This window comes from Xenopus tropicalis, chromosome 5, assembly GCF_000004195.4.
Source record: "Xenopus tropicalis strain Nigerian chromosome 5, UCB_Xtro_10.0, whole genome shotgun sequence".
NCBI lineage: Eukaryota > Metazoa > Chordata > Amphibia > Anura > Pipidae > Xenopus > Xenopus tropicalis.
This window is the reverse complement of record NC_030681.2, coordinates 78,790,791-78,818,355: the sequence shown is the minus strand read 5'-3', so window position 1 is coordinate 78,818,355 and position 27,565 is coordinate 78,790,791. Positions and strand designations below refer to the sequence as shown.

The 27,565-nt window shown below is 36.8% G+C and overlaps 1 protein-coding gene across 5 annotated transcripts in view; it reads left to right on the top strand.

Moving 5' to 3' along the window:
- sobp (sine oculis binding protein homolog) overlaps nucleotides 1–27,565 on the top strand; it is a 99,048-nt gene that overhangs the window by 28,562 nt on the left and 42,921 nt on the right. For 4 of the 5 annotated variants that reach the window (XM_012962644.3, XM_012962643.3, XM_031901460.1 and 1 more), the window contains exons 3-4: nucleotides 89–274; nucleotides 7,974–8,125. Coding sequence is in view for 3 of the 5 variants with exons in the window: in XM_012962643.3 (XP_012818097.1) it covers nucleotides 89–274; nucleotides 7,974–8,125 (338 nt within the window). In the remaining 2 variants the exon portion in view is untranslated. Of the gene's footprint in view, nucleotides 1–88; nucleotides 275–7,973; nucleotides 8,126–10,812; nucleotides 10,981–27,565 lie in introns of those variants that run through there. The other variant, XM_031901461.1, reaches the window with a different exon arrangement.

Sequence of the window (27,565 nt, the reverse complement as noted above, 5' to 3'; positions counted from 1 at the left end):
ATGGGTGGAAGGGATAAAAAGAAGCACTGAAAAGGATATAAAATGCCTAAAGAATGTTTTATTTTAAATCCTTCTGTTTTCATTTCAGAAAATTCTTTGCCAAAACCAAAATTACCTGAGGACAGTGTTATATCACCATTCAATACAAATATAAACTATTCAGGGCTTGCTACAGGAAATGGGCTGGCAGAATTACCAGCGGGGTCAAAGGATCATGGAAATATGCCCATAGTGGTACCTTTGATTCCTCCACCCTTCATGAAACCACCAGCAGGTAAATAGACATTACTTTACTTAAATGTTAATAATAGGTATACAAACTGTTGATTTTCATTTGGAAATATATAATATGTGACTTTAAAATCTGGCTTCCAGATTCTAGCTTTCTGTTGATCTTTGATCTACATAGTAAGTCAGGTTGAAAAAAGACACATGTCCATCAAGTTCAACATCTATATAAAACCTGCCTAACTGCTAGTTGATTCAGAGTTGGGAAAATTCCTTCCTTTTTTTAATAATCCTGTATCCAACGCTTTGTTGAAGCTATTTAATGTATCAGCCAGTACGACTGATTCAGGGAGAGAATTCCACAACTTCACAGCTCTCACTGTAACGAACCCTTTCTGAATATTAAGTTACCTTCTTTCTTCTAATTTTAATGGATGCTCTCGTGTCTGCTAGAATGACCTACTGGAGAATAAAGCATTACAGAGATTAATATATGATCCATTTATATATTTATAAATAGTTTGAGCGTTAGAGACCAAAGCTGCACAGGGGGGACCTTACCAGAGCTCTGTTAAGTGGAAAAATAACCCCTTTCCACCTGTGAATCTATGCCCCTTTTAATACAGCTCAAAAACTTGTTTGCCCTTGCAACTGCTGCCTGGCATTGCTTGCTTCAGCCAAGCTTATTATCTACAAAGACTCCAAGGTCCTTCTTCATTATCAATTGTTCCATAATGATGAATCCATTATGATGCAGTCAAGTAAAGGGTATAAGGTGTATGATCTTTCATTTATCAGCATTAAATCTCATTTGCCCAGATTTCCAGTTTGTCAAGATCCTGCTGCAAGGGTGACACATCCTTGATTAAATTAAGTGGGCTGCATTGCTTTATGTCATCTGCAAATGCTGATACAATACAGTCCCTAAGTAATTAATGAACAAGTTAAATAAAAAAGGACCCAATACCCTGCATTACCCGACTAAGAACTCTACTTCAAGTAGAGAATGTACAATTGACACCTACCATCTGTACACAGTCCTGTAGCAATCACATCTTCTGCAACGCCCACTGTCCAACTTCTTACTAACCTCATTATAAATATCAATCAAATAAGTCTGACTTTTTTTACATAAGCCATGCTGATTACGGCTCATTGTTGTCTAGAACATAATTTTTAATGTGATACCTAATGTGGACAAACCTTTAAGTAACTTGTCCACAATAGATTAAATTCACAGGTCTATAATTGCCAGGCTGAGATTGTAATCCCTTTTTAAATTTGAATTATGAATCAGCTTTCCTCCAATCCATAGGTACTATACCAGATGAAAGTGAGTCTGAGAAAATTAGAAAGAGAGTTCTGGCTAAAATTGAACTAAGCTCTCTAAGTGGATGTATTCCATCTGGCCCAGTGCCTTGTTCTCAATAATTAAAAAAACTGAAATTCTTACTTTGTTCATTAATTGCAAGAAGCTAAGCCCAGATATATGCCTTTTAAAGCAAACTGTAGCAAACCATTTATGGCTTCAAGGCTTGAACTAACTTAGAAATGTCCCTTTCTATAAATATTAAAATAATTTTTTTGTGGTCTTAAAAATATATGATATATGACATTTTCAGCCCTTCCCATAAAGGACCTCTATATTAGTAACACTTCCAATTGTAACACTTTGACATGCACAGTTAGAAAGGACTCAATTATGTTCACCAGTGCAGTTGCGGTCCCCGTAATTTCCCAGCAGTCTGTTATACTTAAAACCACTAGGTCAAAATGCACTCTTTGCACTTCTTTATTGTTGCACTTGGCACTGCTCAGTTCTTCCTGCCTTCTGTTCCAAATTCAGTGCTGCACCTACTAAGGCGGGGAACCCTAGAGCTACTGCTACCTCTTGACCAGGTGGTAGCTCCTGGGTTTCCTTTGCACCCAATGTCTCCAGGTGTAGTATACTTGCACCTAAAGAATCAGGTGTAGATGTCCCTTACATGCTGAATACTAGAAATTATGGCAACCGCAATGAATGGATGGAATTCTGAGAAAAATTGCTGCATTGTGAAAAAAAAAAATTTGCTCTCGAAATTGCACTTTGCTCACTGTACTTTTAGATGTTAATTAAATTTTTTGTCTGTGTTTGTCTTTGTAGTAACAAACACTTTGTAGTGTTTGTCGTTGTAGTAACTTAGATTTATATATATATAAAACCAAAAAATTGCTTATTTGAAACATTCAGGGTTTCAGATATAGTGATCGACAGTGTATAATCCTATCAATTAGCTACTTTCTGTCTTGCACAAAAGACACATTTTTTTAGAGAATATGTATCAGTAAGTATGCAATGCAAATATTACAAAAACGTGAGGAAGGCATTAATGGCACTCTGTGTAGATGTTCTGAAATTAGTTGGATAGCAGTTGTCCAGTATCTTTCAACAGAATAGGAGATTAGGACAAAGTGGATGATGATAGTTGTAGTTCTGCCCCAAATTTGGTGCTCAGAATGTGAAAACTCAAATCTGTAAGTTGTCAATTTGTCTGCTGTATACTACTGAAGCAAAAAAAAGTGAAATTACATGGTCTTAACTGTTAGCTGCAAAACTGATGTGCTACCACTGTCAGCTCCTCAGACTACAGAGGTAGTTGATGTTAGTGCAATGTGCTTTCTAAAAAATCTTGTGGAACACTAATGGACTTAGATATATAAATTTTCCAGTTTCTGGATTTGAGTCTGTTTTTCTAAATCGAATAAACTCGCATATTGTATGCTGGGCTTATTTATTAATAAGGAAAAATTGTTTGAATAAAAATCTTGAATACCTCAAATGTTTCAAGTTTACAAACTCGAAAACTGACCAAATGTAATAAAACATGACCAAACATAATAACTTTTGTTTCATTTGTTTAACTAGGTTTTCTTCATCAACTTTTAGGACTTGGAAAATCAGATGATGTTTTAGGTCACATTCATATAAAGAAACAGGAAATTTTAAAGGGTTCACAAACTCTCAAGAACCACTGTATTTATTTGTAGATACATGTGTACATATGTGTGACATTTCAGGACTCACGTCCCTTTCTCAAACATGATTTATACTCTCAAATTGAATCACACCTCTTAAACCCATAAATCCTTTTGATTATGATCTGATCTATATGGCTTTTCGGAATGCCTGTAAATTCCATCCTTTAATTTTAAGACATATACAAAACTAGGCATTACACTTTATAGAATATAGGGAGCCCATCAGATCTTTGCTTTCATTTCTTACCTTGTAGCAGGCTAATCGAGACTAACTGCTCATTGATTGCGATTGGTTATCTACACTTAAAGGGGTTGTTAATCTTTAAATGAACTTTTAGTATCTTATTCTGAGATACTTTGCTATTTGTTTTAAGTTCTTATTACTTGTCTCTATTTTGGAATTTCAGCAGCTATCTGGTTTCTAGGGTACCCTAGCAACCAGACATTGGTTTGAAACTGAAATATGATTAGGGGGGGCTTGGAAAGAAAGATAAAGAGTAATATAAAATTGTAGCCTCACAGAGCAACAGGTTTTTTGGCTGCTGGGGTCAGTGACTCTAATTTGAAAACTGGAAAGTGCTAGAAGATGAAGGCAAATAATGAAAGACTATAAAAATGAAGACTAGTTGAAAAGTTCCTAAGAACTGGCCATTCTATAACAAACTAAAAGGTAAATAAGTCCATTAAGAACCTGTGTAAATAAGCCCTCCTATGTAATACATACAATAAACTGCATTCATCTAACCTTGTTAGTGGGAGTAAGTGAAGATATAGCTCTTTGCTTTGTTTTAACTTGATAACATACAGTTTTGAATAGATGCAACTGTATGTGGGGAGAAGGTATATGCGCAATTATTTTCCATGTTGCAGCGAATAGTTACCGTTTGGCAAAATGTAATGAAAACTGATAATTCTTTTGTTCTGTAAAATATTTACTGATTAAATTAGTTGGATAATTTTTACAGGTATATGTTGTCATTTTACGATGTTGCTAAATTCTAAAATTTCACATTTTTAAAGGAGAGACAATAAAAAATCTGATGCAGGTCTTATTGTTTGAATGCAATCAAAGTTAAAACTGATAGAGAAAGGGCAATCGGGAGAACATAACCTCTGGGATGTCACAGCTGCTGTCCCCAGCAGCACCAGATGTGATTGATCATTTTGAGCCAAATCACAATGACCACAGGCCAATGAGCAGATGGATCTTCTCCTAACAGCTGACAATAGTGGGAATATATATCTGTCTGCATATGTGAACAGAGATCACATCTAAAGTTGCTTATGTGTATAGCCCACTGGGCTAAGTAGTTCTCACTCTGCCTATTCTAAAGAAATATGTTCAAAGTTTGCCTATTTCTATTGATGCAAAGGTATTTTAAACAGTAGGAATCTCTTAATTCCTAACTGTTGTATTCAAAGACATATTAGCAACCTAATCACAGATTCTGTAACATATTAGTGTGAATGTTTTTTTTTCTTGATAAATATGGAATTTCTTGAATAAACTGTGTTTAATTTATCACAATGTACGGTGTGATTAGATATCCTTTGTATTTTATCAATGTTTGCGCATTTCCTCTCCTTGCAGGCTCTTTGCCAGGGCATAAAAATGCTTTTCTTTTACACACTGTGATCAGCAGACTTTTGGTGACTGGATTCTCTTTTCTGAGACCCACTATCAGTCTCACATGTGACCTTCTTTCTCTTCTAGGTGATACCCCTTTCTCATCTCATTTTTCTCTGATAAACTATTTATACAGTCAAGTCATTGTAATTAAACAGCTCTCTGCATTCTCCGCATAGCTTTATTCTCATTTAAATAACTTCCCACTTGGTGCACACTAGGACTTAGTAGCAAACAAATTAAAATTAGTTGTAAAATTAAAACATGGGTACAAATATGGTTATTCACTGGTCAATTAAGAGAAATTATTGGTTCCTTGAAGAGTTGCTCAAAACAAATATTGGTGTTTCATGAATTTTAAATGATTCTGAGAAATGTGGAAGTGGGAAAATGTTTTGATTCCACATTTGGAACAATGGAAGAATGGGCGTGTAACCATTATATCTCCCTGATATGACAAAGACACAAAGAAGTGTCCCCATAGTACAAGGTACTGTTTTATTATTACAGGAAAAAAGGAAATCATTTAAAAACATTTGAATTATTTGATTAAAATGAAGTCTATGGGAGATGGCCTTTTCGTTATCTGGAGCTGGTTTCCAGATAACAAATCCCATACCTGTAAATAGTTATTTATACAGAGGTAGATTCAATTGAAGGCAGCATGAGTAAATAAAGGTAGTATATGGGGAGCACTCACTGGACCGATCCACTGCTTCAGAGTCCCGTGCTATCACGTCAGGAAACGCCCCCGATCCAGGTGTAGCTCAACCGGTGCAGAAAAAATGTATGTAGATGGAGCACTTGGGAACCTCTTTTCATTAAAAAATCTCTTTTATTTATTCCATTAAAAACATCTCAAGGAACACACATCCAGCTTAACGCGTTTCATGGCTTCTCGCCACTTCATCAGAAGCTACTACGGTGCCTCACACCCACCAGTTCTTTAAATAGGCATGTTTACCCACACCCCTTTAGGAACAAAACATAAAAACAAAAACATTTTAAAACAGCATAACCCCAAATACATGGTTAACTAATGGTCTTACCAACATATTGCACTACACACTCACATGGGGCAAGATAGACAATACCCTTCGATTGGCAGTTAAAATATTGGAGAATTTGTATATCCTGTGTGAGTACTTACAAAGGTTTTAGAAACCTTGATTACGCTGCAGGCTTTGCATCTGCTCCTGCCACACCTGTAGGTACCCCTATATCACATCCAAGCTGCCCCTTGTTCACTGGTCCTGGTGGTATACAGGCTCCTAGAGACCCAAGAGGCTAGATTCCTTCCCCTCTTAAAGATAAACCAGGGTTTCTTATCCAAAATCTTGCACAAGGTTGGGTCCTGTAGTAACACCCCCCAGTGCCTACACATACTCCTCTGTATTTCAAAGGCTCCTCTCCCATAGGTCGTACGAAATCTAGGTTTAAACTTGAAATCATGATCCCGGCCCACATCCTTGTGTCTACAACTCAACAAATCGGACCTTCTGGTGGCCACTGCCTTTTCATATGCCATTTTAATGGTTTAAGTGTCATACCCTCTCTGCGTAAATCTGTCCCATAATTGCATAGCCTGACTATGAAAGGAATCCCAGGAGGAACAAATGCGTCTAAGACGCAAAAATTGTCCCACTGGGATTCCCCTCATGCATACTTTAGGGTGTCCACTCTCTGCATGTAGAAGTGTGTTCCGCGTAATAGGTTTACGATAAAGATCTGTCATAACCACATCCAGAAAAGGGATCCTCTCTCTATTTGTTTCAAAGGTAAACTTAATACCATCTATAGCTTGATTGCACTGGTTAACACCGCGATAGAAACGGATAATTTGTCCCCGAAATACATTCTGATCTCCAAAAACGTGGAGTCTCTCCCACCACCCCATGAAGAGGTTAGCGTAGGTGGGAGCGAAGGAAAGCCCCCATTGCGGCTCCACACTTCTGGAGATAAAAGTGACCACTAAAGAGAAAATAATTAGTATGTAGCAAAAAGGAAACTGACTGCATAATGAACTCAGCCTGACTAGTGGAAAAATTATCACCCTGATTCAACCAAAATTGTATAGATTGCAGCTATATATTGTATAGATTGCAATTGTGACATCCATTGTAAACCACCTGTATGTGGGCTTCCAATCAAAACCAGTAAATTTATTAATACACATTAATAAAAAAAAGTTGGTAATTGTAATACCATTATCAGTAGTTTATCCACATATCGAGAGAGACCTTCATTAAGGGCCCCAATCCCTGCCACTATAGGGCGACCCATCACATCCTCAAGGGACTTATGGACTTTTGGCAGAGCATGAAAAATGGGGATAACCGGATGTATACAATTCAAATATTCATATTCTTTCTTATCCAGAATCCCCATACTGAAACCCTCCAATAGGAGGTTTCCTAACCATTTCTGGAACATCTGTGTGGGATCCCCAGTAAGGGGGGTATAGGTCTCACTGTCTAATAGCTGTATTAACCTCCTTCTCATATATTATGGCATCCAGTACCACCACCGACCCCCCCTTATAAGCTACCTTAATAACTATATTTTTATTCATGAGTAAATAGCTTGCTTCTCATGTGAGGGGTGGTAATTTATGTTAAAAGACAATGTCTTAAGACCAAATGTTTTATTGTTTGGTATATAGGACAAGGAATCATTAACCTGAAGACTTGGAAAATATGATCCTTTGTAGAAAAAGTCAATCACAAATGGGCCTTGCTTGTAAATACAGCAGTGTGTGGTGGGGTGGTTTGGTCCATTATCCATTATCAATTATATCCATAATGATCTCTCTCTCTCTCTCTCTCTCCCTCAGAATTTCAACATTTATATATAACTAAGATATTTCCAAATTCTATATTATTGTTACTGAAACCAAACTAATAACAGAAAAAAAGAAAATTGAACTCACTACTACATATTTTGACATTTTGCACCTTACTGACACTGGAATAAAAGTAATACCATTAAATTGAGACTTTCAGATCACTCAGATGTAGATGAGGAAAATGTGTGTTTTTATATATCAATAGCATTAATTATGACACGTAATAAACTTATGTTTCTACTATTTATGTTTCAGAGGATGATGTGTCAAATGTGCAAATCATGTGTGCTTGGTGCCAGAAAGTTGGAGTTAAACGCTACTCCTTAAGCATGGGAAGTGAAGTGAAAAGCTTTTGCAGTGAAAAGTGCTTTGCTGCTTGCCGACGAGCATACTTCAAAAGGAACAAGGTAAGGAATAGTAAACAGTAAGAATACAGTAACTACCCTAAATGTAACCTTGTGTATGGCTGGTTATGTCTAATTAGAACACCTGTGTTTATGGATCAAAAGGAAAGCTTCTGCATTTTGGGCATATGTTATCTTTAAATTCAATGTCTTGTCAGTTAGGCACACTTAAGGTTTTAGCACACAAGTGTTTTCTCCATTAGTATATTTCATCCTGTGGACACGGGTGTGTGTGTAGGCAGCAGTGTAGTTTGGGGGGGGGGGGGGAAGCATCCTGCACTACTGCCTCCAACTGACTTCAGTCACCAGGCAACAATACTGCAGGTGGTGCTGGCCAAAAAAACCTGCGCTAGAGGTCAAGAACCATTGGTACTGATAGTGTCAAGTGGTACTTATTACAGCCTGTTTTTCATTAAGTCATGTAAAAGCCCCCAGAAAAGGCACAACATCATTTGAATCAGATCTACAACTTGTCAACCTGAGTGTAAATCAATTTTTCAATTTATGCAAAACTGTATGTGTGTACGTACTCAGTGTAGTGATGCCTTTGCAGTTCTTTATATAATTACCCTTAAGCTGAACTTTAATTATTATGTATATTTTCCTCAGGTTTCAACCTGATTGTGTTTGTATACCATAAAATACACAGAAAAAGGTTAATAAAATATAGCCTGTCTAATTAATAGCTTAAAGGTGCTATTCAGGCATTTATGTGTTTGAATGTCATTTTGTCCCTTTTTTTTGGTTTTCTTTCCCAAACAGAAAATGTACTTAACAGATGTTAAGAAAAAAACCCTTGTGTGCAGTGCCTCACACAGTAACACTGTGGCAGTGGCACTGTTTTCGTACATTTTCAGTATTCCCCAAACTTTGATGTTTTTTGAATCATTTTTGAATCATTAAATAAATGTTTCCAAAAGCTGAAGAGACTTAAAGGCCACATTTTATTAATATCTGTGTGGGGCTGATGGCATGCATTACTCTGCCAGTAATTTGGCCCATCCATGTGTTCAGTGTTAGTCCTGGTGAAATTATAATTGCTGTATTGTTTTGTAGGGAATGCTTATGTTTCTGGTGGCCAGAAGGGTAACAATAGAAATAGAAAACCCTGCATCTGCTGGGGTGCCTGTGATTAAGAGACCCTATAATAGTTCTGTATGTGTGTGATTATGTGTGAATATATGATTGTAAGATTGATATTCCCCATAGTTTATTAAAAGGATTGGGGCATAAAAAGAATTTTCTGCAGGGCCCTGTAACCTGTGTCACTATCATTATTAATGCATAACCATAATTATTTTTCCTAAATCACTCCCTAACCAACCCTAAATCTCTCCCTAACCCACCCAAATGCTAGTCCAAATGCCCTTATATTGTCTCACACTCTGTTGCTTCCCAAGGTAATCCTTCTGTAGACTGGAGGATAGATGTACTATAGCTAAAGATATAAACAGTACTCCAGCCAAATGAAGGATCATGCTGTACCCATCCAAGCGTGAGGGACATAACCCATTTTCTACACTTAGCACTTAACCTATGGCATCTTCTAGCAGCCCCCTGGCATTTGCCAGAATCCACAGATTGCCAATCTGGACCTGGTAACACTTTCCTTTAAATTATAGAATGTCAGTATCTTTTTATATATGGCTAAATTGAACATATAGCAGTAATAATACTGAAGCTTGTTTTCTTCTACACTGTCATGCTCTGTTAGTGTACTCTGTGCTAAGCTTTATTTCACAGGGATTGCAAATATGCCGCTGTCTCTGAAACATCAGCAGCACTGACATATTTAAACCACAAACTTTTAACGCAGCAGTGCTAAACCAGCATGGTACCTGTCTTATCAAGATTTTTTTCTGTTTATTTATATCTCAGTTATGCCACTCAACACGTTCTCATTTTTCAAACAAGGGTAAAATTGTCACATTTCACCTGCTCATGCATGTTACGAACTGGGAGCCCCAACAACAATTTAGGATTGAGTTACAAGGCACATCTAGGACTGCTGCAATTATGCTAACAGATAGGACTTTGTGGTCACTAACTGAAAAGGCTTGTATTTCTTGGCTAGATCATGTCATCTTCATGATACTGGTAAGAATGAATATATATATATATATATATGTATATATATAGTTATACTCCAAATTGTTGGCATTTTGCAAGGGGATTTACCTGTACAATTGCAATTTTATTAAGCTGCAAGCTCTAGCAGGAATATAATGAAAACTGTTTTTAAGTCTTATACAGTAGAAACTGCTGTCACCTACAATGTGTCTTCAAAATGTATTCTGCCTGGATCTTATTTTAGAATAGGGTTGAGAAAGAATTAGGCTTAGTTTCCTGTCTTGAGGGGAGCCATGCAAAGAGAATTTCATTTTTAATAGTTCAGTGGCAGTTTGATAGTTGAAGTAGAATTGCCCCATTGTCCCTAAAACCTGTTGGGTTAGTAGCAGAGATGTGCCAAGTGGGGTGGGGCAAATAGAGCTAATTTACCCTAGCAGCCAGGCAGTGGCTTAAATGAGAGATCAGAAGATAAATATGAGAGTGGCTGAATAAAATTAAATAATAAAAAGTAACAATAAAATAGCAATAAAACCTCAGAGCAATATTTTTTTTTACTTTTGGGGTCAGTTACTCCTATTTGACAGCTGGAAAGAGTCAGAAGAAGAAGGCAAATAATGTTAAACTCCAGAAAATAAAGAACAATGGAAACGTTGCTGAGAATTGCTCATCCTACACAATTGAAGGCTAAAGTTTCAGTATCTTAATAGTAGTAACGATACAGGACCTCAGGGGTTCCCCATCTTTGATTATATTAGAAGCAACTGGCGTAATGCGCAGAGTGTACCCAGGTAAGAAATCCAGCGCAGAGTGTCTGTGACACTCAACTGCTCAGTGTGTCTAGTCAGCAGAAGCTAAGCTTAGGGGTCGTGGCAAATTATCAAGCAGAATTTGAGGTTTAACTGTTGTATAAGCAGATGCTACAGGGCTGCTTATCAGGCCCGGATTTGTGGTGAGGCCACAAAGGCCCGGGCCTAGTGTGGCAAAGATTTAGGGGCGGCATGCTGCTCCCATACGGAGCAATGAATTTAAATGTGCACCTGCGTGCACTCGTGCGCGCGGGGGGTCATGGCAAATGTGCATGCACAAGTAGGGGGGTGCAGAATGGGGGCGGCCTCAGTGTGCCTGGATCAGAAATCCAGCGCTGCTGCTTATTAATTTCTGATGATAATTGCTCAGGTAAGCGACAGCAGCACAGAGCATGTGCAGGTAATAAACAGAAAATAAGATGGGGGAACTACTGGGGGCATCTTTGGAGGCACAGATCTTCCCTGTTGTTGCCCAAAACATAATGTGCAACATTTCTAGCCTACTTTTTTAGTAAAGCTTTAGGTCTCCTTTAAAGGTGAACGACCCCTTTAAGGTTGAGCTTATCAAACTGAGAGGGTTGTTTGCAGATTTGATGAATGTCCTTGGAGCTTTACTTTTAGCTATTGTTATTTCTACATAGATCAGAGCACCCGGTTTTAAGGATTTTGTCCTGATTTTTTAATCTAAAAACTGGACTCATGGATAATCTATATTTACAGCATGAATTAAGATACTAGAGATTCCTGCATTTGTGGTCTTATAACTATTTTTTATATATTCCCAGAAACTCCCAGGTAAAACACATATTGCCCCATGGAAGTACTGCCCAGGGCTATAATTATTTAATGTTTTTAGTATCAGAGATGAACAGTTTGCTATCCTACAACACACTGCACCCTAAAGGTAATCAAAATTGAGTTTGTTTGGAATTTTCCCAAGCCTCAGTTCATTTTTTTTTTGAGCCCAGCAATTTCAATTTTTTATCTTGGATGGAGGAATATCGTTTGTGTAACCCAGCTTCCTTTTGAGTGAACAGCAATCATGCTTATGGCAGGCCCCATGGAGCTGCACTAGTAATGGCTCTTTCTAGAAAGCCTAAGAGGATTCTATTGTTTGCACCAGCTTGATTACCATGCCATTTCATGATTTTCTAAATGCAAATCGAATAGTAATGCAACAATAAGAAAGAATAGAATTTTATACAAATTGACATAATTATGAATAGCACCCTTTCCTTGCAGTTTTGCAGTCTGTTCTTCAACAACTTTACAATTCACATCCACTTATAAGATAATATGAATATTATGGGGGTCATTTTTGCAGGCCTTCTATTTTAAAAGATCTTATTAAAAATCTTATAAAAATGCATATTATTCCTTTGCAAAGAATTATCATTTGCTAGTAATTATTTTTGCTATATGTCTGTGCAAGCTGTCCTGCTTTGACAGGCCTTTTTTTTTTTAAATTTCTTTTTCTTGCTTGACCTCTGTGGCCCTACATGGCCCCACATGGAAGAAGGCTTTAAACTAACCATATTACTACTGTACAGATTTTCTGAACTGAGGCACAAGTTTTCCAGCGCAAATTTCTGCTTGACTTTAAGAGAATAAAATTATTTTTATTTAATGTGCACTATTAATGGTAATTGACAATGGTATGTGTCCCAGTTGTATGTTTACTGTATGCGTTATCAACAGTGTAACAGAAATTTTATTTTTCTTTTTCCCAGCAGCACTACATTATAAACTTGATTTCATATCTCTTTGGGCAACAGTGGCATCTTCACTGTGTTTTATTTACTGACCCTTAGAATATTAGTTTGAGATGATCACTTCCTCTGGAGCACTTTAGGTGATTTACTGTGCTTTTTATGGCCACGGAGACCATAAAACTGACAGGTTTACAGGAGACAGAAATCTAGGCAAACTGAAAGAGCAAGAGGGTTTTTTCCCTTTACTGTTTGCATTTAAAATAATTACTGAATAAAGTCATGTTGCAAGATTAAGATGATTTTTTCTAAAGGTAGTGGAAGTATTAAAATGATATCAGCATTTGTTTTTATTATGCAGATTTGTATTATGTGTAGCTTAAATTTTCCAATTTATTTTCCCATTGGTTTCCCATTATAAGCAAAATGCCATTTAACTTTGTGGCTTTACTAGGAAATCATTGCGCAGTTGTTGGCATTCACCATAGATATTAAAGTGGAACTAGAGCTTAGCTGAAGAAGTAGGCTACAAATGTTGTACATTATGCCCTAGGCAACGACATCCCCTTAGCAGGGAAGATATGTGCCTCCATAGATGCCCCAGTAGCTCCCCATCTTTTTTTCTGCTGATTTTCTGCACATGCCCTGTACTGCTGTCAGTTTCTGAGCTCAGGGGCAGACACACAATATACTGTATATACAAAGCATAAATGTCACAATATATGGCAGATTAGTGATTTATTAAGATTCACATTACATGGCAGCTCTTAAACCACCAGTGCAATTAACATCAGAATTTAACAATCAGGCCTGTTACATCAGCTTACATGATAGTTAAACTTCATTTTCTGCTTGATAATTTGCGACAACCCCTAATCTCAGCTTCACAACAAGTACACTAAGCATGTAAGTGTTGCAGACACTTTCCAAAATCGTCACCCCCTGTGAGAAGTTTAAAGTCCTGGATCATTGCTGCTATTGAGATGCTGAAACTTTTTGGTTGTATATTATTACTCACTCCCTTGTCAAATGCTTAATGTGGTATAATTAACAGAACAGAAGACCTTAGCAGCCCCAGTGTAAGCTTATGGTTAGAACCCTCTTTTGCCTGCAGTTTGTTAGAAAAGGCAATACCTTCCTATTATTCTTTCTCCAAAATTGCCCAAAATTCATTTGGCTCTGATTAAGACCGTATTGGATACACTTTTGATAGTTCAACCATTGGATAAATAAAATAATTTCTCTGCAGGTGGTAATACAGATTTGTTAAAATTACCTGTAATACATAATTTTTTTTTAACAGGAAACATATTTCATACATCAGTGATGTCTGATGTATTAGATAGTAGAGCACCAGATAGTAGAGCACTGGGGAAAATAATGGGATGTTATTTGCTGTCAGATGGTGTGTCTGTATTTGACCATAATGTTGGCTTAGTTAATATTGCTGCTTTACTATAGACACTTTACATTTACACCTGCTGTACATTTGTATCACTACTTTTTTAGTTGAATATGAATTTCAAGTTAAAAGAATGATGAGGTAAATCTGAATTATTATAAATTATCAGAACCTCACAAACAACTTCGGTTGAACTGCACACACAAACACATAATTTCTCCCTACCTCAATAAGATTTACCTGCAAAATGCCTATACAAGTTAGATGGGAGTTGTCTTGAATTTAATTCTTGTAGCACTTACTAGCAGTCATTTATATAGGAAGGCCCCTGTTTTATTGTTTCTGCTAACCACCATGGCAAAGAGCACCAAGATTAACATTATATGCCCCTTTAAAGAGTTATAGAATTCTGCTATACATGGCTTTCAAGAAAAATAAAAAGCTTTTTGCAAATATAAGGTGCACCTAAACATGCAGCATTTAAATGCTCATTCATAATTTGCTCTAAAGTGGATGATCTATGCCTCCCTATTTCAGAGAATCAATGCCTTAAATGGGAATAAGGTGTAAGCAATCTTTCCATATTTATGGCACAGCACCCACTTACTTGCAGTGATATTTATGTAAGTTATTGTATTGTATGTTATTGTTGGGGGTGAAATTTATTTCTGCACGGAAATCAAGGCTTATCCAATGCTTTTAACTGATAAAATCTCTAGTTATTACAAATCTTGTGATCAATTTAATATCTGCAGTTAATGAACAAATGGCTAGGAATTATTGCTTAACTCCATAAAATTATTAACTGCATACATAAATGTCCTTACATGCTCTGCTGATAAGCTGTAAGCCTCTGGGGCATGTAGAAACACACATGGTTTTTCTCTCACCTTAAAGCATCAGTCTTTTAATTTCTAATCTTATTTTTGTGACTGCATATGAAACATAAGGCCACAATTAAGCTTGCCGTTTATCACTTTACAATGCCCAAGTGGGTTGTTTGCTCAATGTTTTCTCTGCCACTAAGAAACTTAACAGTCTAATGAGACTTTGTTTTGCTAATTGTTTTCTGTATATATATTGAAACATGCACTATTATGCACCACACTATTAATACATTTGCTTTGTCTTCCCTACACAATAGCTACCATCTCTTAAATACTTCTTCCAGCTGTATAATAAGAATAGATAAATTATGGTGCAATAGATGTGCTTTATGCCTGGTGAGCTTCACAGAAAATATCTTCCTCCTGAAAGGCAAAAGTCAGACGGTACCATATATTAGGAACAGGAAGGATGAAATATGAAATTTAATGATAGCATGTGGCTTTTTCACAAAGAAATGTAAAAGGCTTAATTAGGTAAAACCAAATTTAATGGAATATTATAAATATGATAATTAAGAATAAAACAGCTGTTGTCTGATAATAAAAGATGTTATCTAAGTTTTTTTTACTGGTATGCATTGCTTATTTGATTCAGTTTGTAGCCCACTGTGCCCACACCAGACTGAATAATTCTGTTTAGAGAAGGAAAAAATGTATGCAGTAAGGAGAACAGATTAGTTTATCAGTGTAGGTGAACACTATTCATGTTATCAGCCATATTGATAAAATAATTTTATTTTTTAGTTCTAAACTATTAGGTTTCCAGTGTATATACAGTAACTGAGTCCAGAGCCTTCAATATAGGGAGCAGATTTAATCCTTTAGAACAGGGATCCCCAACCTTTTATATCTGTGACACATTTAAATGGAAAAGTTTTGGAGAGCAACACAAGCATGAAAATAGTTCCTGGAGGTTCCAATGAGAGCTATAATTGGCTATTTAATTGCCCCTATGTTGACTGGAAGCCTACAGAATGCTCTGTTTGGCAAGTACACTGGGTTTTTATGCAACTAAAACTTGCCTCCTAACCAGAAATTAAAAAAAAAAGCACTTTGAGGCCACTGGGAGCAACATCCAAAGGGTTGGCGAGCAACATATTGCTCATGAGCCACTAGTTGGGGATCACTGCTTTAGAAGCCTTCATTATTTATTTGTTATAGTTTTAATTATTTGCCTTCTTCTTCTCTATGCAGGTTTTAAATAGGGGTCAAAAAACTATTGCTCTGTGAGGGTACAATTTTATTGTTATTGTTACTTTTTATAACTTATTCATATTTTCATATTCATATTTATATCTATTCAGATCCTTGTCTATTTATATATATATATATATATATATATATATATATATATATATATATATAGATATATAGATATATAGATATATATATATATTAAAACCACTTCCTGGTTGTTAAGGTAATTATACAAATAATAAAAAATGAAGACCAGTTGCAAACTTGCTCAGAATATTATCCTCTAAATCATACAAAAAGTTAACTCAGAGGAGAAGAACCCCTTAAATTTGAATACAAGTAATATGATTTATTTATTGTACAGCTCTGCTTTATGTTGGCTTTATATACTGTAACTACACCTTTTATGCCAGTAATAATAATTTACTCACATAAAAGTTGTGTAAAACAGTATGCAGGCCAAAGAAGCAGAAATATGAAAGAAAGGAATACATGCATTATTTATGATGAAACAGTTATTATAATGTATATCTTGTTCTGACAATTAGGAAATCTTTCTGGAAGAGAGAAAGGAGAGGCACAAAGGACCTTTTCTTAATTAGGCAGCCAACCCTTAAGGGAGCAATACATGTACCATTTTAATTTTAAAGAACAATAGTATGTGGATGGGCAGGTTGCCGCACACATTCCAAAAATCATTAAAAAACCAGGCATGTTTAAATATCTAATATTCTGCTGCACCATATCTACTATTACTTGCTGCATCAACAGATGAGGAAGTGAAAAGGAACTTTTCAATAGGTCAGACTGTCTGCCAGTATAACTGGAAAGGCAGACATAATTGACACCTCATATAGTATTTGTCAGTTCCTCCAACAGGCTGATGAGTTAAGCCACACACAGTTATGCAGTGAAAGGCTGCCTTTAGGGCCAATCAGTGATCAAACCTAGTCCCTTTCCTCCTTTTATTATTAGAATTGGCATGACTATAAACCCTATTAATTTGGCATGCTGCTTGGGGGTCATCTTCTAGTCCTGCACTTAAGTGACAATGCCTTAACACTGTGCACTTTTGCCCTCCTATTTGTGCCTGTGTGTTATCCACCTACTTAGACTGTAAGCTCTACAGGGCAGGAACCTACTTTCTACTGTCTCTATTACCACATTACCATTTATACATATTTATTGTATTTAATATTATACTTCTCATCCCTGTGTGTACTTTTATATATTCTAGCATTGTACAGCAATGCGTATCCTTGCATTGCTTTATAAATAATGTTATACATACATATCTACATACATGCATACCTGGGCCTAGTGCACAAATATTATTGCAAAGTGAATATTCCCTACTTATATTGTCTTCTTGCAATCTTTACCATTATGGGAGTGAGATGCTAAAGGTGAACTGTGAATAAAACTGTGGTGTCTGCTTGGTAATTATTTTTTTCAAATAGATTTTAATGTTTCTAAGTCTTTTAGTTATAAATGGTTGTGCTTTGTCAACCCAGCTTCCACCATGCTGTTTTTTCTTGCTGTTACCACAGGTGAGCTCAGTTGATTCCTATAATTGTATTGTGCACTGTTGCAGATCAGAACTGATACACTTGTACCTTAAATATAAGATCAAGGCCACGGGGACATACTTTACATCTTGCCCATTGAACAGAGTAGGCACTGCATTTTCATGGCCAATGCCATCTACTCACAAAAGTGCAGTTTCTTTTATTTGCTTTGTCTGGGCAGCAGTTCCCAGCTCTGTAAAACAGAGAAAAAGTTCATGCAATTTGATTTTATCGCAGGACTGTTGCATTTGATTTTTTAATTTGACTCAAATCAGAATTAGGTTTGTAAATAGACACTTTTTAATGTTAAATTGTTAAATTCTAATGTTAAATTCAATCCGACTTATCAAATGCAAACTGTATAGGTGAAAAGACATATGACTGCGCAGTTTATATATTTTTTTTGCATATAACAAATATTTTCAACACTAGCAGACATATCACAAGGGCCTAGGCTAAGTCCTAAGCCTTTAGAAGTATCTTGGGGGCAGGGTCTTCACAAGATCCTTTAAACTTGTCCCATGGTATCAGAATATACCAAGATCATTCCCACCTCCTTGAAATATTATGCCTAAAGATTGTCCATCCCATGGGTATGTTCAATGACATGGGCACTAGATTTGTTTACATTAAGGTGTACAAATGACCCACGAAAAACCAGCAAAAGCTGAGATGTTTGACCTTGGAGTTCCATGACCTGTATAAAAGCACTCAACATTCAGCCTTGTATCTTTATATGGTCATTGAACTCTTCTGGGACTTGCCCTGCCCCTTGCTAACCAAACCCCCACCCCTCCTATACTTCAAATCCCCAAAGATACACAGACACCAGTTTTGGGATGAAAAGGGCTGCACATGATTTATTATCAGCTGAAGTTTTAATTTAAAATGTACCATAAAGAACAAATGGTATATCATAAACATAGCCCAATGTAACATGAATGTGACAATGAACTCTCAAACAACCATGTACCGTAACCCAATAACTGCTCAACGCAACTTGTGCCGCCAGCTGCCATCCTTGCCCGAAACCACCTACTCCCCAACAAAATTCACTTCCTGATATGCCTCCTTACCCCTGAGGTTCCAGGCGTGCCAGCCACCAATCAAACGTGCAACTCCCTCCCTAACATAACCATAGCTTCCCGGACTCAACCACCCTGCCATCAATACTTCAATAAAGAAGTCCTCACGACAGCACCTCACTCCACTGCAGGGAATTCAAAATACAAAGTAAAACACAACCAGCACCAAGGGTCTTATAGTTCAAACAATCTCAAGTGTATTGCATGTATAACCGACGTTTCGGTCCCCTTGAAAAAGGTCCCAAAAGGGACCGAAACGTCAGTTATACATGCAATACACTTGATTGATTGAACTATAAGACCTTTGGTGCTGGTTGTGTTTTACATTATATATATATATATATAATATATATATTATATATATATATATAAAAAAATTATTCCGTGACTGGGACACCCTTTTAAAATAGTCATAAGTTTATATAAAACAAACTTAAAAAAAAATAAAGTTATGACTATTTTAAAACGGTGTGCTGGTCACGGAATAATTTTTGTTGGATTATCAAAATTTGACTGTGAACCCCGTCAAGTTATGAGCTTTGGAGTGCAGACACTATATACAGTATATATGTATATATTGGAGTGCAGACTATATATATATATATATATATATATATATATATTGCACTAGATATGTACTAATTATCAACGTTTCTTACTTTATACTCACAAAATGAACTCAGGTTTTCACCATGCTTTAAGGCTGCTATAAATCATTTAAAATTAAATATACCCAATAGGATTGTTTTGCCAGAAGTATGGATTCATGCAGCTTTGTTAGGATCAAGTGCAAGCTACTGTTTTATTATTACAGACAAATAGGAAATCATTTTTAAAAGTAGAATTATTTGCTTAAAACGAACACTATGGGGATACAAAAAGATAAAGATAATCCTGTGTACTTTATACTGGACATACATAAGTAAGTTATGTTGTATCCATGATCTAGAGGAGCAAAGGAATATAACAGTAAAATGTATCATATCAAGTAAAATACCTGAGCTAATGTACATTGCAAAAACTGCAGGTAAGTCATATAGAATGAGGTAATAAAATAAAAACTTATCAAAAATTCCTGTGGGGTAAATAAAGGCATATTAATATAGGATTATGCCACTGCTACTTTCAGTTGCATGCATATATCTGTGCTTTTATAACCCCCCCCAAATTTATTCCAGTAGCTGTAAGATGTTTCGCTATCATTAAAAGCTGCAGTCTCCATCCTTGCACAGGTGCTGAAGTGACGCGCATTAAACACTAGCAGATACAATTTAGCACAGGGGATTTGCAATGCTTTGTGCTTCCATCTGTTTGCAGTAGACTTCTCTCTAAAACTGGCTGACCACCCACTTGCTCGCCCACGCACCCACACACTGACAATAACCAAATGAGACGGCTATTATAAGAGAATTCTGGCAGGCATTTAAGGGAATTCTTCATGTTATTTGGACAGAAAAGAACACACATTCACAGTGAATGGTTTTTGTGTAGCCAATGCACACTCCTGTTTTAGTAATTACATATATGCAAATATTTAGATATTAATATATTAAGAAGAAATATTAGTTCATTACAAAATCTCCCACTCCCCCCAAAAAGGGGTTGTAATTCATTTTCTTATGCATTGCATTTTTCCGATTTTTAACGGTGTCATTCATATAAAAGCAGTCATCTATATCTCTTTACCCAAAATTGCAATATGCTGTGGATTCCTGTTAAGACAATTAAGGCTATTTGGGTTCTAAGACATTTATAACATATAACAATATATTGCTGAAGGATCTTTTCTTACAGGTATATGATCTGTTATTTATAAACTCATTATCCAGAAGCTCTGAATTACAGGAAGGGTATCTCCCATAGGCTCACTTTTAAGCAAATAATTCTAATTTTTGTGTGATTGTGTGACTTTTTTTTCCTCTGTAATAATCAAACAGTGCCTTGTACTTTATCATAACTATGCTGCATAAATCCATATGGATGACAAAACAATCTTACTGGGTTTCTTTAATGTTTAAATTTTCTTTAGCAGACTTAAGGTATGGTGATACAAATTACAGATAAGGGATCTTCCCCTATCCAGCAAACCCCAGGTCTTGAGGATTCTGGATAATAGATCCTCTGCCTATAATATCAAATCCACTTCTACTGAGAAGTTTTTTACATTTAAAATGATGGGAAACAGATAAAATGTGATGCTAAAATAACAGCAAATGAAGGTACTGCAGAGTTTATTTGATGATTTACTAAACACAGTTGAACTCATTTGCAGAGAAACAGAATCCTTTATCATGCTGTATTGTGATTATTACACATGTACAAGCAGTTGGTAGGGGCACTTAAGGAGATCATGCCCATGTACCATAATCATTCCCATTGATTGATATTGGAAGGCAACTGCAACATTTCTCTGTACTTTTATACTGACACAAAAAAGACAAAATACAGACTAATTGCTATTTTGCTTGCAGGCCTGGTACTAAGGCATTATTTGCAGCATTCCATTTAGTTGTAAAATGTGGCTGTACCTGTGTTTTTCTGACTGATCTGTGGGCTAGCAAGAAATTGTAGAACACATGGAATACATGTACTGTACGTGCAGAATGAAAGTAGAGAATGAAAAAAGGCAGGTTACCATCTGAGCCATGTTAACGGGCCTGATCCTGTTTACATTGCTGCAGAGAGTGCTGTACAGCTATAAAGGTTTTGTTTGTTAGATAATCAAAGCTTCTCAGCGGGCCACTATTGCTGGGCGCAGCTGCACTATCCCTTTTGCTCTAAGGAAGGCATAGCTCACTACGTGCAGTTTCCAAGCTACATTTAACACAATTGCCTTACAGCTCTGAAAAAGCAGTTACCACAGAAACCCAACAGAGGCCAATTAGTCACATGATTAAATTAATTAAAAAAAAACCCATGGCATCTGCCATTTTACTTCATTTTGATGTTGGCAGAGTGGGACAAAACAGATTGCGAAAGATTGACTTGGGAAGAGTAAACAGTAAACCAGAGGTCCTGTGTAATATGATTTGTTGATTTTATGCATTTATAATTTATCCAATCATCAGCAAACATGGTCTTAAGTGACTGCTTATAATATATATGCTAATATGCCTTGTATTTTATTTAGTAGATTTTGAGTCACCCTGTATATATTTGATGATGTTTTATACTGTACTCTTACCACATTTCCATTTGTTAAGGGAACATGAATGCCTAGGGGCAGATTTATCCAAGTGTGAAATTAGTGCTCACCACAGAAAAATGTACCCACTCTCTAAATTTATGGGATTTCTAGAAGCATATTTATCAGTGGGTGAAAGTTAGAGTTCACCATTTGATAAATACACTTCTAAAAATCCCATAGGAATGTATTGAAATTTGGTGAGTTTTTCGTTGGTGAGAGCTGATCTGACACTGTGTGCTATAAGGATGTACCTTGCAAGACATATGGATCTGCTCACTTCATTATGACTAGTATAAAGTGGGGATCTTGCTGGTGAGGGTAGCGATCCCCATCACGCCTCCCCCCCCCCACCACCATGGTGGTGCTCATTTGTCTTCAATCCCTGTGGCCATGCTCACTTGTCTCCACCCCCTTGACAGCACTGTCTCCCCCTTCCCTGTTACTGGATTTACTTTCCATGCCTTGCATCCCTCTCAAAAACTGCTGACTCCCTTCCCTGCCTGCCATCACCCTCTACACTGCTAAAAGGAAATAATATTGCTGCACTGTGAACTCAGTAGTTGTTTGAATCTCCCACCCACATGATGCAGCTCCTTTATTTCTTTTATCTCTACAAGTGGGAAACACTGCCAGCCCTAAAACGTTGCCACCCTAAGCCCAGGCCTTTGTGACCTTCCCACAAATCCGTGCCTGTCTACAATTAATTATCTACCTTACATGAACTAACTACATGGAGTAGCTTCAGTTTCCCAGTTTGCCCTGTTTATCTCAAGAAATAACAAATATATATTTTTGATAATTAATACAATGCACACAAAATATGTTCAGCACAAGTCCTATTCATTAAATATATGTTTAACAAATGGGTATACTGCAACATTAGGGCAGTGGCACATGGGGAGATTAGTCATGGGACATGGGGACAAGTGTTGCTTTGGTTTTCTGAAGTTGCCCAAAGTTTCCTCGCGAGGCAACTCGAAGTGACGTGTATGCCATCTCACCTGCGATTTACATTCTTGCAGGTGGGATGGCATTTCGGGGAGATTAGTTGCCCGCGGTAGTTAAGATTTATCACGCCAACTAATCTCCCCATGTACCACTTCTAGGGTTATAAACTAGAATTTAAGATATTTTCTATAGGCTATATTCTGCTCAAATGGCATCTTGGGTTTGTTTCTTGTGACAAAACTAAAGAAAACTTTAAAGTAGAAGGAAAGGTACAATCACTGGGGGAGCCTAAATGTTAGGCACCCCTAGTGATTTTAATCGTTTACCTTATACACTGGGCCGGTGTTCCTGTTAGGAGGAAACTGCACCAGCCAGAGGTAGCTGCAAATGAGCGATCCTTTTCCTTCTTTCTTTGCGCCACTTGAGTATGTGCAGTAGAGTGAAAAGCAGAACTGTAACAAAATAGCTAGCTTTTTTGCTCTACTGCGCATGCATCAGCCTCGAGGATTGCGAATGAGAAGACGGAAGGAAGAGGATCATTTGCAGTACCCCAGGCTGGTGCAAGTTTTATGCTTATGTAAGTGGTTACAATCACTGGGGGTGCCTAATATTTGGCACCCCCAGCGATTGTGCCTTTCCTTTTTCTTTAAAATTTATAAAAAGTATTTATGAGTAGGGTCATTTGAAAAGCTATAACAATAATTACAAGGTTTTGCATCTTGTCAAAGGGCTGCACATTTATAGTTACATTAAAAAGGAAAGTTAGCCATCAATGTGTTATTACAGTAATAATAGATACAGTATTATATGCAGCAGAATATGTGGATGTATTTTAGAACATGGATGGCTGCACAGGTAGGTTGTATTAACAACAACTATTCCCAGAGTCTTATTTTGACTATTTCTGCTGCAGTTGTAAATGATTTGGGGTGCTAGGTAATAAAGCTGGACATGGTTCAATAACCTTTAGCAACCAGTCAGCAATTACCAATGATATAATTGGTTGCGTTTGGGTTGTTTGTTGTTCTTGACTTGCTCATAACTTCAGGTGTCATTAAAATTTAATTATTAAGGGAAAATAAACAGGCATAGAAGATTTTCTAGACACCAGTGTCCGATAGCAACTAATCAGATGCTTGTTTTCATTATATGACTGCATTAGACAAAGTTAAAACTAATTGCTGATTGGTTGTTCTGGTTTACTGGAGCAGGACTAATGTTTCTGCTATTATTACTTAACCCAAATAGCTGCTATCTTGCACAGCAGCAGGCAAGGAGCTTTTGTTGCTTTAATAATCTGACTTAAAGTGATCAAAGCAATGTGTAATTGCTACAACTAGGTTTGTAAATTTCCCATTTAGCATGATCTCTTCACCAGCATCAGGATTATCATGGACATATAAACGCTATTTACCAGAAAACATGTGCTTCATTAATGTTATTATAATTTATTTATAAAGCGCCAACATGTTCTACAGCACTGTGGTACACAGTTCATCAGAACACTGGGTGCATTGGTGCTCACTCTAAGTTGCTTGCAGCATGTGTGGGCACAAGTAGCTTAGTAAATAGTGCCAACGTGTGCTCAATTTTGCATCTATTTTAGTGCTTTGCAGTTGCACTTGCGTATAGTAATGAGCCCTCATATTTCCGAAGCCTGCACTAAACTCCCCAGGCTTGTGAATTAAAATGTTATGTTTTTGAGAAGAATTTCTGTGTGATAGTTATAAATGCATATGAATAATGGAGCACCATATAAATGGATGTATATGATCATGCAGCTTATTCTCTGGAAGCGAACTGCCCAATCTAGTTCAAGAGCTAGATTTCTTTGTCATGAGGCAGCAGGGTTCCAATTGCCTATAAAACATTTACAGAGCTTGCTTTTACTTCCCTTTGTACTGCCATATAGTTTTGTATTCTGTTTTTAACCGTTCCCATTGAGTACTGAACTGTAGTTGGCAAGGTACTGTCACAGCAGCTTTGTTAAATACCCGATTGTAGCTGCACAGTGCCATATAAATCGCTGTTATCTACAGAGGCCAACAATTGATAGCAGACTGGAATATGTTCTGCTGCTCTAAAGCAACACTCCAGACATCAGCCGCTAGGCTTAACTAGGCCTGGCTTGTCATCAAAATGGACACACACACCTGGCAACACAGAAGCACAGATGCTTCAATAAGAACAAAAATCTGGTATCATAACAAAATGCATTACATGCTAGAGGCAAGCATGGACTGATAATCTGCCATTCTGCTTTTGGAACTGCTGCAAAATCCATTGGCTACACAGATGTGGATACTTCCCTTGCACCATGGTTTGGAAACAATTTACATGAAATGAAGGCAATTAATCTTACTGTGGCCTGTTAACTCATTGCTAGCGCAGCATGAGGGAAAAGGATTGTTTGCCGAAGCATGTATGTTTTTCCGCTATTCCACAACAAAACAGAAGAAATACAGTGGGATGATTCTGATATAGATACGTTTCTTTGTGTGTATGCATAGACTGAATGCATTTTATCAGTACTAGACATACCTATGTTAGTATAGTTTTATAGTACCTCTCCATAAAGGCTATGAGAAAGCCTAGATGTTTGTCCGAGCCATTAATGAAACTGCACATTATCCCCCCCAGACTGCTTCAACATGCCCCCTTGTGGACACCAGTAAGGGAATAATAACATGATAGGAGAGCCTATGGAAGTGATAAGAATGTTTGTGGTTAGCCAGTCTGGGTGAAAAAGGCAGACAAGGAAAAGCTAAAACAAGAAACAACTTCATAGAAACTAGGGGACGAAAATATAATTGAGAAATATAATTAAAATAAATCAAAATAGTGTGTGGCTCTTTAACAGGATCCCTTAGATGGAGCATTGAAAACCTGGACTTTATAGCATAATTCAAACCCCTTTAAAACCTATTAATGCTGAACAGAGGATTGTTATAGTGTTTGTGACTTGTACTGACACCTCCAAAGGCTTCGTATTGATTGAACTCAGTCCTCTGTGCCAACAATAATTACTCTGCAAAAGCTTTGAATGCACATCAGGTTCCTTTTGCCTTGAACCCTTTTTTTCAGACACAATGAAGAGCTCAGACAAAGGTAGGAAGAAAGGACAAGACACAAAGGAATTTGGAATTATTAGAGCATTTTCCTGTTACTATATACATATTCCAGCATGTTCGCTCCATTTTATGTTTAATTACAGTGGTGTACTGAACAATTTAACATTCCACAAATACAAAATTCAGAATATCTGACAGGAATAGATATACCAAAAGAATATAAGGTACATCAGAACAATGCAAACATTTGAATTAGAAGCAAGGAAGCCCCAGCACATACAACACAGACACAGGCAACAAATCCAATATATATATATATATATATATATATATATAAATACAGATTTTTTGTAGTAAAACTTTTTTGTGTATATTAAGTCCCAGCGTGTGCAGTACTTTGTCTCTCTCTCTCTATATATATATATAGTACTCATTGTCTAACCTTCCTTCATTTTGGAAAATCATTTTATTGTTCCGCTTCATGGCTTGCTGCTGTAGAGTAGCTTTTATCATTGTGTGCGTGTCTGCAGATGACAGCTGCACTTGGTGATAACACAGAATGTGTATACAGACCTCGGAGATGGAAAGCCTTTGCTTTTTTACCACACGCTGGATTCACTTGCCAGAACTGCCAAGAGCAAGCTAATAGATTATAAGTAGAAAGCATAAGGGAAATCTGCCAAAGTCTGTTGATTTGCAGCAAATGTTGTACAATACTTCCTGGTGTAAGAAGAGTTAATAATCCGTTCTTTCTGGGTGGCAGACTGATTAAGTGCATGCACAGCATGGATAGCTATTAATGCAATTCATCGTTTGCAGTGTCTCGTTATCCCCTCCATCAATTATAGTTTTGCTTTTTAATTGGATATTGACTGTTGCAAGCTAGATGAGAGAAGACACTGCAGTGGCTACAGGCATAAAAAGATTTATCTCCCTGATAAGTTACTAGTTTCAGAGGTATAAGGAGTTCATTAGACTGTTAACTGTTTCTGAAACGAGACTGGATGGAATTATTTCTGATTATAGCTGACTGTTGGACACAATCTATTTAGATTTGGACAAATACTACACAAAAGACTGTGATCAAAAGCCAATTTATATACAGGTATTCTATTATCTATTATACTTATCTGGATTTCTTGGGACCTGGGTTTTTCCAAATCAGGGATCCCCATACCTGAAGTCTGCAAAAAAAATCAACTAAATAAAAACAATAGGAAATGAGAACCATTTGCTTAAAATGGACTCTTTGGAAGATGGGCTTTCAGTAATTTGTGCTTTCTGGATACCTGGTTTCCAGATAGGGATTCCATACCTATAAAATATATTACATATGTATTGAAATTGGCCACTCAAAAATTGGGTGATCTGAAAAAAATCATCTTTGGTCCAAGTATTTAGAAGACATGGCTCATATTTAGTTTAGCTGTACAGCCATATATATATATAGTTTAGATTTTCCAAACTATGTCAATGCCCCTCTCCCCTCAACCCATGGGGACCTAAAAGCATA